The sequence below is a fragment of the Nipponia nippon genome, unplaced genomic scaffold (assembly GCF_047370975.1).
Source record: "Nipponia nippon isolate SJK-2023a ecotype South Korea unplaced genomic scaffold, ASM4737097v1 scaffold_2, whole genome shotgun sequence".
Classification (NCBI taxonomy): Eukaryota; Metazoa; Chordata; class Aves; order Pelecaniformes; family Threskiornithidae; genus Nipponia; species Nipponia nippon.
This window is the reverse complement of record NW_028262336.1, coordinates 66,892,071-66,915,002: the sequence shown is the minus strand read 5'-3', so window position 1 is coordinate 66,915,002 and position 22,932 is coordinate 66,892,071. Positions and strand designations below refer to the sequence as shown.

Here is a 22,932-nt window from a genome sequence, read left to right as displayed (position 1 = left end):
ATTGTGAACTTCAATTGTTTCCTCCCCCCATATAGTTCAAACACATATGAACCCTATCCTTCAGGATATACAAAAGTACTTTTTTGGACTGTAATGGACTTGATACTAGACATAGACATACCATTAACTAATTACATGAGAGAAACATGCAAGGGTAACTGAAATATTGCAGTATTAATTAATCTAGCTCCATAAACCTCAACATTACCAAGGATGCAGTACCTTATGAAAAGCAAACAAGTACTTTTACTGCAAAAAAAAAAAAAAAATTCACATCAAAAAACTGGGGTAAGAAAATTTATAATTCTAATGCTAGACTACCAAAATACATTTTGTATTTGCTAATCTTAGACTTTCCTTGGTGTTCACATGCTAGCACACCTAATATTGCTGTTAACCTTCAATAATTATTAATAATTGTAACACTGTAATTATTAATATGCGACGTGGTGGAAAAAAACCCAGCTGCACCAAGGGGTTTCTCTACTATAACTGCAAACAAAAATAAAGTTCAGCCAGATTTTAAAACAATAGACTTTTAATAGTATTAATTTGAAAACACTTTCAGACAAGCATCACAGCTTCAGGAAAGAATATTTCCTGCACAGAAACCGGGCTGAAAGAATTTCCATAATTAGACAGGCATTATAGCCCATCAATTAAAAGGGGAAAAACATTGGAACTGGTTCACCAACACCATCTTGCACTGGTTAAATCCACTTTGTAAGATGGCCAACATGTCATAATTATCTATACAAGTTCATGTTTAAATGTTGGGTTTTTTCTTATGCGCTCCTCCCCCCATTCTCTCTTACAGGGTTTTAATAATGAAGATAACATTTCATCCCATTAAAAGCTGAAGTATGGGTCTTCTGCATCATGGCTGTCAGAAAAACCTGCTGCTTTGAACATTATGGTCGAATGACGTAAATTACTTCCGTGGATATGAAAAGTCAACATAACGAAAAATAATACTTCACTTAATTATTTACGCTTGAGATCAGGACACACAAGTCCACTTTCATTAAATAACCTTTTAGAAGATGTTTTCTACTGTATTGTTATACCTAAAGCAGAGGTTAAACCGATTTAATGAAGACGACAGACAGGCCTCCACATAGACCACAACATTGGCAAAATACCAAGGAAGAGACAGGCATTTGTATCTGTACTACTTTTGTTCCAAAAGAAACAGAATGTACTTACTACTATTTTGCTTCCTGTAATGTAAACAGTCAAATGGCAAAAATAAAAGTAGGAGAAGAGTACAAGCAAATAGATGTGGTCAGAGAAAATAAAAATATACATGCAAGTGGTTAAAAAGAAAAATGAGATTAAGGTTAGTGTAAGACAAAAATGAATTAAAAGCAACTTTTTTTATGCAAGCCCTTCATTTTCTACCTCTCTGGTAGCTTTTTAGATTGTTAGCAATTTTACATTCTGACCCATCTTCTCAGAAATCTACAGAATGCCAGTGTAATTTAGGGCACTATATAATTAACTCTAATTTGAATACAGCAACTCTAATGGGAAGTAATTTACATCTCAGGATATGAGCACTTCTCTGCAGTCAGGGAATATCCTGAAAACGCAAACTCCACCACAGATACTCAACGCAGCAAGTAAATTTGGACTTGCTACTATCTCTAAAAGGAGGTCTACGCTACCATTAGAACTTCAGATATTACAACCAGAAACACTGGATGGAAGTGCTCAATTGACTTTGCTGGTATTTTATTTATTACTTGCAAGCTCTACAAGTATGTTTCAGAGTAAGCTATTAAAAAACACTGTGTTTTCATTTTTAGTCTTAAGGTACTCCAACTTTATTGGTACTAGTATTGGATCTGTATTCCCCCCGCCCCAAACTATCTTTCCTCTTTCACATATTCATTTCTAGCAGAACTTGACTGTTGATGCTGCTTCCTTACTGCAGCACATCTAGGACTACATTCTTGCATGCAGTTGTACATGGCTTTATTCTAAAATGATTTTTGTACTGTCCTTTGATATAACAAGGCCTTTCTTCTATGTCCAATTGTGCAATAGGTAAAGGGAAAGAAACATCTCTATACTGCTGAAGTTCACCAACCCTGGATTGATGCTGTGTGTGCACACACAGGCATGCGTACGTGCATGAACTGTTTTAGATTTCACTGCTTACAACAAGCTGCTCCACAAGGACTTCTTCCAGAAAGGAACTAAATCAGTTTTGTCATTTCAGCCTCCTACAGGGCTGCAGTTAGAACCGATACATGTCTGGCAGACCACACTGCTAAACGGCCCTATATGAGAAGGACAGCCATGAAGTGTTCTGTTGCAATTTAATTTCTTTCAGGAAAAGAAAAACAAATGAGTGAAAATTCCACGAAATCTATAAAAACAAAGAAGTGCAGAGGGAAAGAGTCTTTTTCAGTAACTACTAATGAACATTTCAAAAATTCATGTTTTAAAAATCTAATACTCTACAATTGGAGTTTAGAATTGGAACTCAGAATTCTAATACTAGAACTCTCCATTTGAAGTTTTGATGAATCTCAACTTGGAGAAAAACCATAAATAACAACATAAGACATGTATATGAATGTCCCCTAAGAGGAGCTATTGTTTCATTGCTGGCAATCGTCTATTAATTGGTGAAAGGTAAAAGTATAACTATGCCACACAAAGAAAGTCAGTCGAGTTTGAGATCTGATTACATTACTGTAACTTTTTCAAGTGTGTTGTATAGTCTCTGGCTCAGAGAAAGGAACACTACCTGAGAACTATAAAACATGCAGATAACGTCCATAAATTTAAATTGCCTAGACCTTGTCAACAGGTTTTTAGGGAGGTACATATATGCAAAGTGGTATAAAACCCATTTACAGCCTATGTCATCTTTGCAAGTCTCATTTCACTTGCCAGATTTTTCCCCTTATACGCAACAACAACACATATCAAATTTTGCTGATACCCAAGAATGAACACGGCAAATATAAACACAGTATCTTGCATACTGACTTGTTCCTTTTGTTAGCTGTTTCTGCAAGAGTCTCTTCAACAGAAACTAGAACATACACAAAAACTCACGTAACCTAGCATGGTTAGAAAGCTGAAAATGTTTAAAGGAAAAAAACAAAACAACACACATACTTGAAAGGCAAAAGCAAGACTGCCACAACCATGTACCAAAGAGAAATTCTTACGAGATGGAAGAAGGAAACAGAAGACTGTAACACCACATTAGTATCTTTGCATTTTCTATGAGCGTACTTCACTATACGATTTAAGGCACTCCACGTTTTTTCTGAGTGTAGAAGCGTAGAAGGTTATTAACTTCTTTTTTGAAGAGATAAAAGGCTGCCTTAGGTTTGGTGGGTTTTTTTTGTTTGGGTGGGTTGGGTTTGGGGTTTTTTTGTTTTGTTTTTTTTTAAGACTGAAGGACTACTTAGCTATGTTTCTAAAATGCTTCTCCAACAAGCACTGCAGATAAGATCACTTAACATATAGAAAACATCTCCTAATGTACTTTCATAAACCTTGACGACTGCGTAAGTACATTCATTCTCCTTCTCTGACACACAATCAATAAACAAATAGAAATATATTGGAAATGGGAGGGAGAACAAGAACAAAGCTCCTCAAAATCCAAAACCAGACAAATCAATGAGGAAAAAAAACCCAAACCCCAGCCCTCCAGGCTGGAATTCTGCACAGGCTGGAACACTCACTGCATTAGAAACAGGAAAGGCCTACATAAAATCAATTAAGATACCACTCATCTTAAGACTTGAAGTTAGAGATAAGCCAGAGAAGAAAGGTGCTTTAGAAATACTTGGGTGATTTTATTTTCCATTTGCCCATTTCCTAAAGAGATGTTAATTCCCATTTTCGAGTTTGTCAATCCAACAAAGGAGATTGTAAACACATTTATTTTTAAAACGGTCCTAGGATTCTCGTATAGCACGGCTTCAAACACTGCCTGTCAGCTTAGACAGGCCACCATTATTTTTTAATACTTAAGGTTCAAAAGGAACGGAAGGCAGTGGTTTCAGGAATACAATAGACTAATTCAGTTGGGAGGGACCTACGACGATCATCCAGTCCAATGCCTGACCAGTTGAGGGCCGACCAAAAGTTAAAGCATGTTGTTAAGGGCATTGTCCAAATGCCTCTTAACCACTGACAGGCTCGGGGCACCGACCACCTCTCTAGGAAGCCTGTCGCAGGGTTTGACCACCCTCTCGGTAAAGAAACGCTTCCTCATGTCCAGTCTAAACCTCCCTCGGTACAGATTTGAACCACAGTGTAGGTACTTCCTATGTTTTGATCTTTTCTGCATCGCAACGATGCCAACGCAGTTAATTCCGTACTCGTTATCTGCGCGTGTATAAACCACGGTTTGTTTTTCATACTGACGGCAAGCGAGGAGAGCTTTACAAGCACAAGCATCTTCTTCCCAAACTCCTACCGAGTCGGTAGTCATAACACAGGCACCACAACAAAACAGTCTCCAGGTGTGGAGTCTGAGGGCGGCAAGGACCATGACCAGACTCTGCAGACAAAGCACGAAGCGCGACGCGACGCGACGGGGGGTTAGCGGGGAAGGAAGGGCTCGCCGCCACGGCGGTCCCTCTCGCCCCGGCGGGGAGGGTCAGCGTGGGAGGAGCCCCCCGCCCCTCCTCCCCCCTCCCGCTGAACCGGGCTTCTTCCGAAAGCCCGGCGGCGAGACGCAGGGCCGCCTGTCGGGCCGCCTGTCAGCCCGCCTGCCGGCAAGGCGGCGGAAGAAAGGGGCCGCTCCCGCCGCCGGCGGGGAGGGGATGAATGATTCGGGGACGGCAGGTGCCACCAGCCCCGGCATCTGCCGCACCCCCGCCTGGCTGACGGCGGGGACAGGCAAGCGGCCAAGGGCCGCGGCTCTCCCCTCCCTCCCTCCCGCCCGATCCCCTGAGGAGCGGCAGAAGGCCGGGGCGGGGGGGGGGGGGGAAGCGGCGCGGCGGGCGCCTCCCGGCAGAGCGCGCGCAAGGGGCAAAGATGGCGCCGCGCCGCGCTCGAGCGGGACTCGCGCCCTCCTTCCCCTTCACCACCAACCCCCCCCCCCGCCTCCGCCGCCCTCGCTCCGCCGGCCGAGCCGGGCCGGGCCGGGCCCCACCTTGCCGAAGTGCGCGGCCCAGTGGATAGGCGTCCAGCCGTAGAAGGAGTCCTCGGCGGCCAAGTCGGAGCGGGGCGAGCTCTGGAGCAGCGCGCACAGGGCGGGCAGGTCCCCATCGCGGCAGGCGCGGTGCAGGGGGAAGCGCAGGGTCAGCAGCTCCTCGCTGGAGAAACCCGCCTCGGGGCCGGCTCCCAGCGACATGGCGGGCAGGGCAGGGCAGGGCAGAGCGGGGCGGGGCGGGGGGGGAAAGCGGCGAGAGGGGGGGTGGCGGCGGCAGGGGCGAGGGGAGGGGGAATAGGAAGGAGGGGGAGAGAAGAAGCGGGCGGGCGGGCCGGGGCGCGCTGTCCAGGCGGGAAGCGGCGGCGACTGCGGCTGGCGCTCGCTGCCGGAGCACAAAGGAAGCGGGGCGGGGCCGCGCGCGCCGCTCCGCCCCTGGGGGGCGGGGCCGGGCGCCCCTCGGGGCGCGGGCGCGGGGAGCGCCGGCGGGAAGCCCGCGAGGGGAGGGGGCGGGAGGCTGGGGCGCGCCCCGCCCGCGGCCGGGCCGTTTTTTCCGTTGCCCGAGGGGGGAGAGCGGTTGCCGCCGCCGGCGGCCGAGGAGGCAGGCTTGGCAGCAGCCCCCGGGGCAGGGCGGGAGCGGCCTGCTCGAGCCAGGGCGCCGGCGGTAGAGGGACGGCGCCTCTGGGCTCGGCGGGGCAAAGCCAGCCGGCGCGGCCGTGTTTTTTTCCTCTCCCTGCGCGGCGGGGCGAGAGGAGCGGCCCGTGTTACCGCTGCTCTCCCCGCGCAGGTGGAATCGCCGGGGAGCGGGCTCTGCCGCGGCGCAGAGAGCGTCGTGACCGTCGCGGCACCTTTGCTGTGGGTGGCGGAATCGGCCTCCCTGCAGGATGCGCTGCTGGCTTTTAACGCGCCGAGTTTCCCTGACCACCAGCCAGTAGGGTTACGGCCTCTTCAGAGCGGCTGTGCGGTTAGCAGCAGGAGTTAGGGAGACCGGATGTTTGTCGTGTAAAAGCGGCCCGGGAAGCGGATTTGATGGAAACAAACCATACCTCATCAAGCCCTCTTCCAGACATCGAGTTCACCTGAGCAAACCCCCCTCAACTCAAAGGGACCGTTTGTGTGCGTGATATGTTTCCTTGCTTGGGGCCCTGACCTAGTACCTGAGTATTCAGTTGTGTTGTTTCCATACGCCATGTAAGTGCTTTCAAGCCAACTTCAGTACCCTTCAGCACCTGGAGATAGCGATGGGCTTGTGCTGCATCATAGATTGCAAACCAAAGGATAACCTTGTTAGTGTCTGATTAAAATCATAGAATCGTTAAGGTTGGAAAGGACCTCTGAGCTCATCAAGTCCAACCTGTTAATCTGACTGCCTGGTCCACCATGTCCCTAACCACCACATCCACACATTTTCTGAACACTTCCAGGGACTGTGATTGCACCGCTTCCCTGGGCAGGCTGTTGCAGTGCCTAACCACTCCCTCCATGAAGAAATTTTTCCTGTATCTAAATCTCCCCTGGCACAACTTGAGCCCGTTTCCTCTTGTCCTAAAATGACAATGCCAAATTTTAATTGCAACTAGAAACCAGTCCTTCAGTAATGACTCCACAGAAACTTCAGGAAACTTTTGTTGGTTGCCCCGAACTGTTTTCTGTCCAAAGTACTTGTGAACTACTTTTCTGACACTAGTAAAATTAAATTGATGGTCATGTGTTTGCATAAACCTAAGTGCGTTCATCTGCCCCTGAAAATCGAAGGATATTCCTTTTTCAGTATACACTCTTAAGTGATGCAAGCCAGGAATTACGTTCTGGGGCAAAGAAGGTACAAAGTAATTTCTGTTAAAAGTACCAAGAGACCTAGGCATTTTACAAGCTTTCCTTTAACATCAGATTAAATTGATCATTAATGTATTGTGAAACATCTTTTACTTAATATAGGAGTTCTGATTTCTCAGAAAGTATGTTGTTTTTCTCTCTTATGGAAGAAAAAAACCAGTAGTTAGGAAAAATGAAACTGGTCTTGGATTAGATTTTGTGCATGAGAACTGTGTATTGTGGGTAGGAACTAGTATCTGAAGTTATTTGGTTAAATTTGATTTTTTAATTACTTTTCTGATTGAGCTAGTAGTTAAATGTATAAAAATGACAGTTTTTTGGTTGGTTTTTTTTTAAATAGCTTTTTTTGTTCCATATATTCTTTGAGGGGGAACTCTGGGCTGTTGGGCTAACAAATCAATGTTAGTTTACAGCTTTTGCTGAAACTGTCCCTGATGATGGTTTTATACACTACCCACAGCAAGTATGCATTGTGGTTCCATAGGCGTTCCTCACATTTATTTGGCTTCTTTGGATTTTGGCATAGCTAAAACTGTGTATGTACAATATCCAATCCTCAGAGATAAGATTCCAACACAAAGAAAAACACCTACCTGCCAGCAGGAAGAACTGCACCCTGGAATACAGCCCATCATAAAACGCCCTCTTGACATATGCTTCCCACAGCAAATAGTTGTTTTGTGCATATGTAAAATCTTAGAAAAGGAATAAGAAATACGGCACACAGGGTAATTTTTCAGTCTTCAGTGAGGTGATAAGGGAATTCATTCACTGTGGAAAGGTACTGATACTGAGTGGGTGCTTGGTTGGATTGTACTGCTCTCATGTAGAGAAGGTGCTTTCCAGAATGCTGTTGCCACAGCAAACAGGAGATTTAGCTTAAGATTTTCCTTAAAATATCACAGCGATGGCCTGAGCTAGAAACAGTGGATTTAGACTGTAAAAATTATAGCAAAACCAGACACCTTTCTTGTGTTCTCAAAGTTTCATTTTGATCTGGACAGTCAAGTAGTAACATACGTCTCTCTGTACTTAGGAGAAGCAGCACAAGTCTGGTATCAAGAACTATCGTATTTAACTATGAATTCATAAAAATTATTAACTTTATATGTGGTTATATTTTTATAGCAGTATGAAGGCAGAGAATATAAAGGTAGAAAGCTTGCTTTCAGAAACTTTTGTTTTGACCTTAGCTGTCTTCTTCATTGTGGCCTTATTTAAACTATAGAGGCTTATTTCATTAGTTTTTTTAATCTGCAAAATGGGAATAATAAAATCATGTCCTGAGTAGTGGTAAGAAGCTCAATAAATCAAAGTGCTTTGAGGTAAAAACATAACACTATGATACGAATATACAGATGAGGAATTTCAGCACTAAGAATTACTGCAGCTAATATCTGTATCCTCTAGCTATTATTTTATCTTCACCGAATTAAAATAATACTTGGTTTCTACAAAGCTGCCAAGTTATAGATCTCCGAATAATGTGTAAAGGAGGATGAATGACAAGTAAGCCCTTTTATAGATGGTGACACTAAAGCATAGGAAAGCTAAATGCTTTGGCCAGGGGAGGGAGTACTTTCAGCTACAGCAACTTTCAGTTCAGTACCTTATCCTTTGCCGTACAAAAACGTTCATCTTACGTTGGATCTGGCCTTTGTTTTCACAAGCTCTGAGAGTTTATCATCCTAGAAGCACTTCTGTTTCTGGGTTATGTGGATTTTTTTTCCCCATATATAGCTAGGCAGATGCTAGCACTTTACATCAGTATGCCTCATTTTGGGATTAAATAATGAAGGTCCCATATGACAGAACAGTTGAAAGAAAAAAAGAGAAAAAAAAAAGAACACAAAAACCCCCAAACCGCAACTTAAATTATAAACATGGTCATTACCAGAATGCCTGGTATTAAGTAATACAGTTTCTTAGCTTGAAAACAGGCAAAGTGTTTCTCACGGTGTTGTGTATAAGCATTGACACAGCCGCTCACATATTATTTATAACTATCATAAAAAGCAATAAACATTAAAAATCTGGGTTATAGTGAAGATGGAATCATAGAATTGTTTAAGTTGGAAAAGACCTTTAAGATCATCAAGTCCAACCGTTAGCTTAGCACTGCCAAGATGAACAAGAATTAAATATTCCTGAACTTGGGAAGATTAATATTCAAGATTTGCATGTGTTTTTTAACTCTTACTGGGATATAGGAACTTCCATACCAAATAAAGGCAGTGGTCTATCTCATTCCCATATAGACACTGTCTTTATTTATGTCTTTATTATTCTAGCACCCCCTGCAAGAGAGACGAGTGCTGTTATTCCTTTTAGAAAGGGGGAAGCAGAATGCAGAGAAGGGAAGAGGCTTCAACAATGCCGTGCAGGAATTCTGCATGTGGAACTGAACCCTGTTTTGTGACTAAATTCCTCGTTATGAGGTCAGCTTTTTTTATTTCCTTGCTAGTGATCTACACCAAAAGTTCGAAAATAGACGAGCACAGTGCTCTCTGTATGCGACTGATTCCTTCATCAGTCTGTAGCTGGCATATGACTTGGGGAGTCACATCTGCCTCTCTCTATTTTTTAAATTGTGAATCATTACCCAGATAAATATAAACATTTGTATTTTTTAACATTCTGCTTTTCCATTGACTTCCTTAATATATTTTAGCAATGGGCTTTGTAGATTAATTAATGTTAATAGAAGTTAAATTAAATTTTAATTAAAATGTTGTCTTTAACTGCTGTCATATGTTGTGAAACTAGGGAGATAGGAATTCTGGTTTTAACTTTTTTAACATTTCATTACAATTACATTATAATTCATTCTTTTGTACTTCTTTATCATTATGGTGGTTAGCTTCTATACAGAACAATACAAATCTGAAAGATATTTTCGACAATCTTTTCGTCCAAAAGATCAGATACATATAATATAAATCTGTTATGTGGTTCTAACCTCTTTCTAGATGATAGATTTGTTTTCCCTGGCACACATAGCTGCTATTCTGGTCTGTTTGCACACAGCGTAAGTCAGGAAATTGACAGTCATGGGTTAAACTGTAATTTACAACCTCTTATGGAAAAAGGGAAGTGGTAATACATAACATCTCAGGTTCTTTGCATTTTCTGGTTTGTATAAAGACAGATTGTAGCATTTAATATGTTTTGTAAACTGAAATTCTTTAATGGAATGCAATAAATAGTATGCTTACAGTATTGTTTACACAAAAATCATATTCCTGATTTTTTATGACTCAGAAGAGTTCACCTCCTAAATTTAGTAGCCCACATTTTTGTGTATTTGAAAAAAATAGTTATTTGCAAGTCTGTTTGCATTAATTTCATCCTCAGTTCTATTCCTGGTCTTTTAAGGGAAGTGAGAGGCTTTGTTTCTGTTTCTGTCGGATCAGGGAGGTAGACTTCACGGTTTGTTGGGGCGTTTAACAGAACTAAATTTCCCCTAAGAAAGAAACAGAAAGACAGAGAAGAGTTTATAGGCAAAGAGGGGTGGAAGAAGAGATTTGTTTTATTTTAGCTAAGTTTGCTTTTATGTTCTCTTTTGGCTAAAGGCTGAGAAAGTAAATGGTCTGTAAATGAGGACTTCTTGAGTCTATTCAAGAGTCTATTGAGTCTATTCAATAGAGTCTAACAAGTATAAATTTAGAAAGTAAATACATTATTTTAAAGCCGTGTTTTGTGGAAAAGAATTTGCTGGCTTACGTAACTGTAATGCAGTCAGCTTCTTCTCTGTGCCATTCATTACATTATATTTGCCCATTTTTCTTTTCAGACAGGTTCAATATGGAGTGTTTTATAATAATTTGTACAGAACAAAGTCAAGGTTTCTTTCTGTTAAAAAAATACTGTAGAATTTAATCGAATACATAATTCATTCAAATCCTTCCATTCTTGCTGTAGCAAGCTTGCATCAGTTAACAGTTCGGGCTTTATTTAGTTGCCCATACGTACACGTCTAGTGCCATTTGAGATGCCCAAGAGTATCCTTCTTCCCTGTTGCCAGCTGCTGCTGCAGAAAGGTATCAGTTACGCAGGTCCTCTGCCGTGCCTGCACACAGCTAACAGGTACCGTGGGAGTCTGGAGGCTTCTTAGGCTGCGTTGGGCATCTGCGTCCTGACACATGAATCCTCCATAAATGTCATTTGCATGGATGTGCCCAGTCACGTAAGGATTTCCTCACATTTCGTCTGGTCCTGAATCCCGTAAAACCTCCTGTCTTTGGAGGAGGTTGTGACAGAATTGCTGGCTGCCTCCTATATTATGCCCGAATCCAGTTCTGGGTCTGTGGGGCATTCTATTAGCTACTTGTGTTTCATTTTGTTTTCGTATCTAGAATCTTTGAGGGGGATTTTGCAAAAGGACAAACTTATTCAAACATTATTCATCATTATCTCTTCTCTTCTCTTCTCTTCTCTTCTCTTCTCTTCTCTTCTCTTCTCTTCTCTTCTCTTCTCTTCTCTTCTCTTCTCTTCTCTTCTCTTCTCTTCTCTTCTCTTCTCTTCTCTTCTCTTCTCTTCTCTTTCCTGAAACTCTCAGTGAACTGTGATGAAAAGAAAGCATTTCTTTAGATGCCATGAATTTACTTTAGCAGTGGTGGGAACTTTCCATCATTTTCCTGGTGTGAATAGACTCTGACTTATCATTTCCAGGGACTAGTTCAAAGATTATGTTTATTTCCTATTTTGGGTTAAATTAAGCCACAACTGAGTGGTGTACCACTTGAAGTACGTTGTTCTTATCTGGATTTTTTGCTGTCTTCACCTTTCTTCAGTGAAGACCAAGTGTTCTGCTGCGATCACTCTTAAAACAGAATAGGAAATAAACATTATTCTTTCAGATGGAAGTTATTGGCAGGAACAGCTGAAACATTTTGTAAAAATTAATTTAATAAACTTAAAAGCATTAGTGCCCAAGTGCTAAAACTAAGTTTGCATAGTATGAGAGGCCTCCGAAGGCACAAAGATCAGGAAATTAATAGCAGCAGTAGCTGCTAACATGGAAAAAAAGCCGTGAGTGGAAAAACAGTAAACTGAAAGTCCTTTATCCTCCTTTCCAGTCCTCAGTTCTCAGAGTTTTGTCTGGCAGTGAAAGCAGGGAATCTGTCTGACTTTCAAATAATTACTGATGTATTACCCCATTGCAGGCTACTAGCAAAGAGCAGCTGTGCCCTGTAGCCAGAGCCAACTTCTCCCTTTCCCATCCCCCATTTCTGCCTGCCTTCCCTGGAGGAAGCTATCTCACTATTAAATAAACCAGGGTTGGGTTGCAAGATAAACCAAGGTTTCATTAGAAAAATATTTACTCATGCAGAAAGAAGCCTTTTTAAAAAACTTCACTACTTAGGAAACGATGCAATTTTGTGGGTAATAAATAAAACCAGATTTGTTACACTACAGTTGTAAAGCTGCCATCTTTTATGAGCCTGGGAAGAGTGACCTTATTCATCATAAGGCTTTGTCAAGTCTGCCTCCATGCAACTATTCTCTTCTTGATACATGTGAGTCATCTGGGCCGTGCTTAACCGAGAGGTCTAGTGCCTAAAAAGTAAGGGAGTTAATTATAGTTGTTGGCTTTTTGACAAACTACCCTTCCTTTTCCCACATTCTTTACCAGTTTTAACTAAAATTAGCATTTCTTGAGAGGCAAAATACCAGCATTGTGGTAAAAAAACAGTTCTGTAAGAAATCAATACCAAACCATTTCCATTTTCCGTTTCTATTGAGCCTGAACCACAGCAGTAAAAAGGCCCTTCAATGACCTCATCTCCAAAAGCAGGCGTTCTCGACAGAGTTACAGGACTGCCAAAAGTTCATGATATCTCCACTTATCTTTACATTTAAGAGAATGTAAATCTGAATTCCTGACAACTTGCATTCAGTAAATAACTTCTATCTGAAAAAGCGCACGGGTGTGTGGAGGAGTCTCGCTCAAGTTCCTGTTTAAATAATTGACATGGTGACTCCCTGAATTCCTCCCGATATTTCATTAGAGATGCTGTCTTCCTCCGCTGTCGTGCAGTGGGAAGCGGTGCCGTGTTGTAGCCCGCTGTTCAGCGGCGGGGGAAGCGACATGTTCATGTCATTTGTGTTGCGCCCTGAGGTATTTTGAGATGTAAGGAATGCAAAGGATACCATGAAAGTGTCGGCGCTCTCGCACTCAGAGGAAGGCTACCATGGGGCCCTGCACGTTGCCTCTCCGGGAATTCATGGCTGCTGGTATGGAATCCGTGTAATTGAGCATAACAAACCTTCCACGCCAAACCAGACTTTCTTATGTTAAGAACCACATTACCCATAATTACTCCGTGTACTGTTTTATTTTGCACTTGAATGGAAGCTTGAAGCAGTACATTTATGTAATATTTATTCAAATGTTAAATGAAACAACAACTAAACCCGTAGCTTGATTGCATCTACATGGATGTGAAGTTAATGAATCATGTAATAATTTTACAGTTCAATAATCTGGAAATCTCTCCATGGAAAAATATTTAATAAAGGGGAAAATCCTCTTACAAAGAGAACAAACAAAAATCTTGAGAAAGGTGAAGAGTGTGAAATGTCTGTGTCTGAGCCTGGCAAGTGTTCTTGAAACCTGCACCCTGTTCAGTGAGATTAGATGCTTGTGCTTGAGGGGTTTAGTCTTTACTCGTTTAAGAGCATGCTCCTCCCCAAACCGTGATTTAATAAAGCAATTGTAGCACCATCTTTTTGTCAAAGAGGATGGTGCCTGGTGCTTCAGTTGTTCATGAAAGGGAGTGAAAAGACTTAGCAGCCTGCGTTATCGGAATAGGTTTCTATTTTAGCTGGCATCATATGAAAGGAGCCATCTTGTGGTTGTCTCTTTTGCAAATGAAATGTTGCTGTGATATTGCCTTGAAAAGCTGAAGTTAAAGATGCATCTATACTTCTGTGATAATTTTTCTTCCACTTGTTTAGAATGTTACCTTTTAAGTAAAACTTGGCCTTATACATGTTTTCACTCAGAGAAATTTTTTCATTCTATCAGATTTCTGATTCTACCAAATCTTCAGAATGAAAATACCACATCTATCTATTCATGCAGGATTAAACTTGATATGTTTAACCTGTGTCCCCTACTAGTCAATCCACCCCAATATTTGCTCTTGCTCAGAGCTCTAATCAGCACTCTAAATTTTGCTTTAAAGTGCAATCATCAACAGCATATCCTCTGAAATGTGACTCCTTCTTAGTCGAACTGCTTGATAAATGAATGCTAAGGGATTTTTTTTTTTTTAATAATCTTCATTGAAATGTCATCCCTGGGAACTCTGTGCATTCCAGGCACAAAACTAAAGCATCCCCATCCTTTGCTCCTGGACTTCAAACTTGACTTGGAGAGACAACGTTTAGATGATACATCAGTCTGGTTTCTTCACCTCTTTGCTGATACACAACAGCACTTACCAGTTTTAGAGTTTGAGTAATCCACACAATCCTGAGGACATGTCAGCAAATTTATTTTATATAGATTACCTCACTGATGCTTGTATCAATTTAATTAAGTGTATTTAAAAAAAAACAACCTTAGTTAAACCAGAAGTTATATATAAACACAAGCCTCAGTCATGATTTGTAAAGTTCTATTTCCTTAAGAATACTGAATAAGGTAATGTATGATTCAACTTGGATAGCCATCTGTCTACTGCAGTTGTTAATAACTAAATGTAACATCAAGGCCAAAGGTCACCGTCATTTGCTGAAAGTATAAAAAATGTTACAAATTTGATTTGATGTATGAAATCTATAGTTTCTGGTAAATTTGTTCACATATTACAACTAACAGATAAGTGAAGTCTTACTTTAGAATGTGCCATTTGAGCTTTATTGTATTCCTTGGAATTGAAGGAAAGACTGCTCTAGGAGAATGCAAGTCTGGAACTGGGGTTTGAAGTGAGACTTATTCCTGCTGCAATGGGAGGTAGACCTTGAGAAAAGGAGAGATAGGATTAGTAATGGTTTTTACTACACCTGGTTTGGGAAGACAATGTAAAAATTTATTTTGCGAAAGTATTTGAGCCATCAGATTAATATTAGACCTGATAGAATTTTAAATCAGAGAATACCAATTAACTGGGGAAAAATCCAACTTTTTGACTGAAAATGTGTGTTTGGGTTCATTCAGAATATGCTTTCTTTGCTTTAAAACTGGAAGTGTAACATTATTAGATGAAAATCTGAGTTTTTTAAAATAAAAATTCAAAACATCAAATTCAAAATGAAATCTTTTTAAATTGTTAACTAAGATGCTTAAGTTGCTTTTCATTTTTTAAGCTTTTACTGATATTTTTACTTTTTCTCCCCAATTAAAAGGAAGACTTAAAAAAATTAGATTTTCTTGAGATGGAAAAATTATTTCCAGTGTCACTCTAAATCAGATCAAAATCTGTGATAGTGATAGCATCTAGATGGCATCTCACTATTTGAGAAAATTACTTCACTGAACGAAACACCATGGATGTAGAAAACTGAAGCAGGGACATCAAAGGTATCATACCATATAAGATTTTGACATAACATTTGCATAAGATTATGTTTGAACTGATGTAAGCAACAGTAATTCTCAGGCATAATCATAGATCTTTACTTTCTATTTTAATTACTGTTCTCTGTCTTGCATCTAGTAAAGGAGACACAATCTCTGTCATGAAAGAAATAGAGAGGATTCCTGCTTAGGAAATCAGTTAAAAGTAAGTGAATGAAAATATCTTCCCTTCAAAAGTGATGCTGGTATGACAGTGATGATTATTCTGAGCACTGGAATAAGAGAGACAAAATATATATGGGGTTCTTTTTGACGCAAATAATCTGCTGTTGTATAGAAAAGTTAAGTCTTTAAATGTACAGGATTCTGAAAGATAATGGATTAAATATAACAATTAAAATAACAGCAGTTGCATAGTTAACCTGCCTCATTTCCCGACCTGTCAGGATGCAAAAAGTCTCCTTTAAAAAATGGAGTCTCTGTGCATCTCTGAAGACAACCACCTCAGTTATCAAGAACCGCAGCCTGACCTCTGTCTCTACATATTTGAGTGGGACTTGAAGCAAAAGCTTATTTTTAATATGTTTCCACAAAAACATGGATTTACTTTAGTGAAACTGAAATCAGACATAGATCCCAGACTGATGTAATTGTGCAATTTTTTGATGTTAAGAAGAGTAAAAGTCAAGAATTTTGGCAATTGTAGTATATTCTGAGGAGAATAAATAGGCATTCTAAGAAATGTGGAATGTAATGAAGTGAAAAGAGAATCAAATGTGAGAATGGACCCCTTGGAAGAGAGTACATTTTTAAAGTATTACATTCCCTCTAATGTCTAAACTTTACAAAAACTGTTGAAAAGTATCAGCCTATCCTCACTTAACAGAACTAAACTGAGTTTATTAGAATTACCTGGATTTAACTTCCAGAAATTTCTTGTTGCTAGGTGAATTTGTAGTCATAGATACGTGGTTTTTTTACCTAGGTCAGCACTTCCATATTAATAAACAAGAAGTAGGGTAAGATTTTCCCTAGGTATAAATCACTGCCTCCACTGTTTATGGAAGCTTATAGCAGATCAGCCTTAAAGGTACCTTTGTACTTTGTATAGATTTTTTTTGTTCCTATTAATTAGGATTACACTGCATTTGCAATCAGAAACTGTTTTGTTCAAAACAGTAAGGAAAGCATTTTTAAACTGTGTTGTGAAATAGTTAAATGTCAGAATCTGGAAAAGAATGTTGTAATGCCATCATCTGGAAATTCATCCAAACAAGAAACTATTTGTCTCCCTGCTTCTTTTTCCACTTTGGCATATTGAATGAATGTCTAATTTACCTGATTGAAACCTTTTGCTTCAATAGTAAACTACTGATTTGCTAAAAATAAAATCCTTTTGGTACAGAGAGACTTTTCATACATCTGTGCAGGAACATGAGCTCTATCTGTACCCTGAAAAGCTTTCAGATATCACGTGCACGGTACTGAATATACAGCGTGAGAGTCTGGTGGAGGTTAATCAGTGATATTTCCTGTGAATTCACCTCCAGATGAGCGTTGTCTCTTTTTGTCATTTACTTTGGTATGATATTATAACAAGGGAATATTTGTTCCTTTTTTTTTTTTAATAAGACTTTAAACTTAATCTTGAGAAGCATAGCATTTTTTCACCATGTCCAGTAGATGCTAGACATCATTTAAACCAGCTAAGCACTGCTAAAAGCCTGTTGAACACCCTCGGTTCTTGCAGACACCAGCCTGTCCTTCACCAGTGCCATCTCTTCTGCAGTATCTAAGTCCAGGTTCTGATGTAATTGGAATGAGGTGAATTTTCACTGACCTCGCCAAAATAACAGAGCAGCTTTCAACTAAAATACTAACTTTGTTAATTAGATTGGTAATTTTACTAGATAAATCTGTGCCAGCGTTAAATAGTTGGCTGGACTGAAGAAATGGTTACAGCCCAAATTCAGCTATGTCATCTGTTACTGTGAAAATCTTGCCTCATGTGCAACTTCAGTACATTTTCCTCTATCTGCTAGGCATATTAGAATACTTCTGAAATAACACAGTTCTGAGCAGAAAGTATCAAGAGTAAACGCTGGACTGAAAGCAAAAGCTTTAGGCAATGCAAACCAGCATGTTAACCTGGAAGCATCTCCATGTATTAGTTTTTATTCTAGCAGATGCTCTCATCCCAGCTGTAGCAGCGACATTCTTGCATAAACACCTAGTATCCTAACATGCAGATATTCTTTTTATTGACCAGACTATCCCTGACAAGATACACAGACATTTTAGGGAGAAAAAAAAGATGTGTTTTATTTAGGTTTGGTGCTGCCATTGTGAAGAAGTTTGTGAGATTAGACTTAGCAAGCTTTATGGAGCATCTTACAAGGAAGCTTAAACCACAGCCATTATTTATATCAACATAAAGTAATTGTGTAACCCCAAAGGAATGGCAGTGTGTTATTTTAAGCAGTCAGACAGGACATGAGAGACTGATATCACATGTTGGCATGAAAGTTAATGCTGAAATCTTTAGCCATGCCAGGTTTTAAAATGACGGATAGTACCATGTCTAAAATGTGTTATCTTTTTTGAAACACACATAATTTTCTCCCTGCGTGGGGAATAATTGTCTGCTTATCATAGTAATGAAACGGGTGACCAAACTTGCAAATCAGCCTTGACTTCCAAGCATTTGAGAAGCTGAGGAATATCCAGGTAGTTAGGATACCAGCCTGCATTATGGTGGAACAGGTTTGGTTCATTCGCTGTTACAGATTTCTTATGCTATCCTGGATAAGACATACCAGTCCAGATCCACAAAGGCTTCTTGCTCCTATTGACAGCAGCTGAAACCCACTTCAAACAGCAGTTACTTTCTTAAAAACTTCTGCGGGTCTGCGCCTAGGTCCATATTCATTGGGAAAACAAAGTCTAGGAGAACTGCTGGGACTCCATCATTCCCCAAGTTTGTGAGGCTAAGTATAATTTCTGTGAAGTGCTCAGCTACTACAAAAGCCGGGGGCAAAGAAATACATAAATAAAAGCTTACAAGTTTCTCTAATACATCAAGCATGAAAAATCTTTGATACTAAAGCTCTAATATATTCATATCATGAGGCATTTCACCACTGCAAAAAATGAACAAACAAACAAACAAACAAACAGAAGTACAAGCTGTAAGTCTGTTTGTTTGGGAAATGCTTTGGTTTTTTCTCAGTGAAATGCTAAGAAAATAAAGCCTCATGTGAGGATAAGAGCCATTTGGCTCAAATAACCCCAAAATTTGGTGCTATAAGCAAATTGGTATTGAAAGAATTCCAGGCAGTTGTGATACATACAGTTATAAAAAACAGTAGTTCTTTGCTTTCTACAAGTGTAACATTATGTGAAATTTTGGTAATATAAGGTACTATTTATTAACCTGTTTTCTTAGCTTAATGCAATTTATGATTTGTGTTCAAGTTTCATAAATCATAACCTAAACAATTACTTGTTCACCTGTGTGTCAGAATCAAGCAGGAATATTTTTCACTTTTAAAAATCAGATTTCTGATTTTTTTGTATGTGTGACCTTGAACTTGTGGATTCCTGTTCTCTCACCAGGTGATAGCTATTCTCCAAAGGAAAAGCAGCACTGTCGCGTTCTCTCCTCTTCTAGAAGTATTTCTGCTGCCTTTTGAAGGGAACAATGTAGGTGACTACCAGCACTCCCCTCACTGGAGCTCAGATTAAGGCCCATCAATTTCAGAGGTACATACAGTGTAAGATGTACGTGATGCTCTTTCCCCCAGCATCACTACTGGCTAGTTCAGGCAGGCCAAATTCAGTGTACTGGCTGTTTTGAATTCCCATCTAAAAAGATGTACGCTGTGGCACTTTTCCCATCTACATCCAGTTTGCTCTTGTCCAGCTGCCGCTACCATGGATCAAGTGGATCCATATCCACTCTTCGGGGAGGCCAAGGAGAAAATCTCCTACTTAAAACTGCTCACTCTGACTTGGGATTCCCTTACACTCCAAGCTGCACTATACAGGAGCCAAGGCACCTATTTGGGTTTAAAAACATCCAAAGTTAGATGTTGTAGTGCTCCACCTACTCAGTTTGTAGAACTGGCGTATGGTTTTTGATGGTACTAGGCCAAGGCACCAAGTTCATCCCTTGTATAACAACAGAAAGGGCAAAGACAGCAGCAGGAATACTGTGTTGAGAATCACTGCCTTGCCAGTCTGTCTCAGCCTTGACCAAAGACTGAAATCTTTATGGTTCATTGTCAATGCTGGTTCAACCTTCAGTTTTCACTAAAAATACTCAAAATATACTAAATGGATGCATGCCACTGTTGATGTTTTTAAGGATTTCAGACTAAATGTGTTGAGGTGTGTGACCTCAGAAGTTAAAGTTATGCACGTACCATGTGTATTTGGAACCTTATCTGGGAATATGCATGCTTTCCAAAATGTATAGGGGTTGGGATGAAAAGAGAGTATATTTCAACTTTTCAGTTTTGGGAAAAAGCTTAACTAAAACTGGAATATGAATTCAGAAATTCACTGGGGAATTGTAAGAATAATCCAGGATCAGGCCTATAGTGAATTTAGGAGCAGAGCTTCTGAAGGAAGATGTAGCTAGCAGGTAGTTTGGGAATGGGCACAGTGCTAGAATCTCAAATTAATGGGATGTCTCCTGGAAATGAGAATCAGGAAGGAAAATCCTAGTGATTGTTTGAGCCTAACTTCATGTTTCTTACCTCTAGCCACCTACCTGGACCGTTCTGAGCAAACGCTAAAGAGCTCTGCCAGGGCAGGTCTTGCGTAAGAAGTTCCATTATTCAAATTTAATTCAGCAGTCTAGATTTGGGACGTACTTAGCTATTTCCTAGAAGTGTTAGTTCAGTTTTACTCAGGATTTCCATGGTTTTACTGCCAGGCAGTTTAACTGAGAGTAACTCAGTTTTTCCCTGTGCCTTATATTATGGGAAAGAACCCATAACTGTCAAGAGTTTGTATGATGCTTTATGGTTTTTTCTTGCAATACTGATGTAATTCTTGCACAATGTATGTGTGATAGTGTTACCTAGACTTTACAGTTACTATTATACAGATGACGTACTGCAGGAAATGCAAATGGGAAACCCTATCGCTCAGAACTACATATTTATAAGAGCAGTACGCCAAGAGTCGGAGCAGTGAGGGCGCTGACTCACAAGTGGTGCTGCTTCCCTAGTGATGGCTGTGACTTTCCCTGCTCCCAGCTGTCCTTGCCATCGCATGACATGCACTTTTCCACCCTCAGTGCAGAGATGGTTCAGCTGCTTATGTAGCAGCTGCTGAATTTCTATAATTTGCAGCCAAGCATATTTAGGTAACCCCAAATAATTTTTGGCTTACCCTAAAACATTGTACTGCCAACTGTAGTACTTCAGCAGCTGTTCTCCAACTGAGACATGGTTGCAACAGAACCAAAAACCTCTGGGGAAAGGGAAACAGGACTTTTATCAATGGCCCAAAAGAGTCAGGATGTTGGATGGGAAAAAAGTTATATTGTGTTCTGTGCTGAGAAGCTCAGGAGCATTTCCAGGCTCTTTGGTGTGAGTACATGCCCTAGCCTTAACCCAGCTACAGGTTCAGATGAAACACACATCCAGGACAAGTCACCTCTGATCATGAATCAGAACTTTTAGAGTGGGAGTCAGCTCCAGATTCAGAGCTAAATTTAGATGTCTACAGTGTAGATTTCTACATGTGAGGTATGTGCTTAATGCGCAAAAGATTTAGCAGATACAGTCAATGATGCTTTGAGACCAATTTTGTATCTTTTCGGATTATATCCTCTTCTTTCATTGGCCATTCCAGGAATAACTGTCAATGAATCATCTTCATCTCTTTATTTCTGCAAGTACTAATGACTCCTCAATGATCTCTGCCTCTGTTCTTCCTTTGTCATTGTTTTTCTTTCTCATTTGTTGGTAATAATTCTCAAGTCTGTTTGGGATGTAACTGTCAGAGACTTCTTTGTGTTTTCTTGCAGGAATCTCATGAATGTTAGTGGATTGAATAGTTTGTGCTCTACATTATGGACTCAACTTCTAGATGTGCCGGTTTGGCTCAACACTAAGGCTATGGGCAGAAGACAGGCAACCTGCATCATTTGGTGTCTCTCCTCCCACAAACTATCAAGTGTCTCTCTGAATCAATAAGTTTTTAAGGGCACATAATGGCTTTCTCTTTTTTCTGTCTTTCATCCATGTGTGTCTTGGGTTTGCGTGGCAAGGTTTTCGTAGCGGGGGAGCTACAGGGGTGGCTTCTGTGAGAAGCTGCTAGAAGCTTCTCCCATGTCTGACAGAGCCAATGCCAGCCAGCTCCAAGACAGACCTGCTGCTGGCCAAGGCCGAAGCCATCAGCGACGGTGGTAGCGCCTCTGGGATAACATTAAGTTAGGAAGGGAAAAAAAAAACTGTGCAATTGCAGCTGGAGAGAGGAGTGAGACTATCTGAGAGGAACAACCCTGCAGCCACCAAGGTCAGTGAAGAGGGAGGGGGAGGAGGTGCTCCAGGAGCAGAGATTCCCCTGCAGCCCCCGTGAAGCCCATGGTGAGGCAGGCTGTCCCCCTGCAGTCCATGGAGGACCCCATGCTGGAGCAGGTGGATGCCCGAAGGAGGCTGTGACCCCATGGGAAGCCCGCGCTGGAGCAGTCTCCTGGCAGGACTTGTGGACCTGTGGAGAGAGGAGCCCATGCTGGAGCAGGTTTGCTGGCAGGACTTGTGATCCCATGGAGATCCACACTGGAGCAGTCTGTTCCTGAAGGATTGCACCCTGTGGAAGGGACCCACGCTGGAGCAGTTCATGAAGAACTGCAGCCCATGTGGAGGACTCACGTTGGAGAAGTTCATGGAGGACTGTCTCCCGTGGGACAGACCCCACACTGGAGCTGGAGAAGAGTGTGAGGAGTCCTCCCCCTGAGGAGGAAGGAGCGGCAGAGACGATGTGGGATGAACTGACTGCAACCCCCATTCCCCGTCCCCCTGCACCACTGGGGAGAAGGAGGTGGAGAAATTGGGAGTAAAGTTAAGCCTGGGAAGAAGGGAGGGGTGGGGGGAAGGTGTTTGTAAGATTTGGTTTTATTTCTCATTATCCTACTCTGATTTGATTGGTAATAAATTAATTTTCCCCAAGTCGAGTCTGTTTTGCCCATGGTGGTAATTGCTGAGTGATCTCTCCCTGTCCGTACCTCGACCCAGGAGCCTTTCACTATATTTGCTCTCCCCTGTCCAGCTGAGGAGGGGAGCGACAGAGCGGCTTTGGTGGGCACCTGGCATCCAGCCAGGGTCACCCCACCACAACATGAAAAGGTGTTATCTTATTAATCATTCAGTTGTGCCTTTCCTTCCAGTGTTCTTTTTAAGAGCACAGCTGCTGTCTTGGGCTA

General features: G+C 41.2%; 1 protein-coding gene and 1 long non-coding RNA gene across 3 annotated transcripts in view; one reads left to right on the top strand and one right to left on the bottom strand.

Moving 5' to 3' along the window:
- The window catches only part of ANKRD10 (ankyrin repeat domain 10), a 39,374-nt gene extending 33,965 nt beyond the window's left edge, over positions 1-5,409 (bottom strand). Inside the window, exon 1 of one of the 2 annotated variants that reach the window (XM_087756107.1) lies at positions 5,135-5,409. In XM_087756107.1, the coding sequence (XP_087612233.1) occupies positions 5,135-5,335 (201 nt within the window). In that variant the 5' untranslated portion in view covers positions 5,336-5,409. The remainder of the gene's footprint in view (positions 1-5,134) is intronic. The other variant, XM_087756108.1, reaches the window with a different exon arrangement.
- Positions 5,410-11,618: 6,209 nt separating this feature from the next.
- LOC148055822 (uncharacterized) lies at positions 11,619-22,570 on the top strand. Its single transcript, XR_015704766.1, has 3 exons — positions 11,619-15,699; positions 19,110-19,256; positions 21,535-22,570. It is a non-coding gene; the product is annotated as an uncharacterized LOC148055822 (long non-coding RNA).
- Positions 22,571-22,932: the final 362 nt, after the last annotated feature.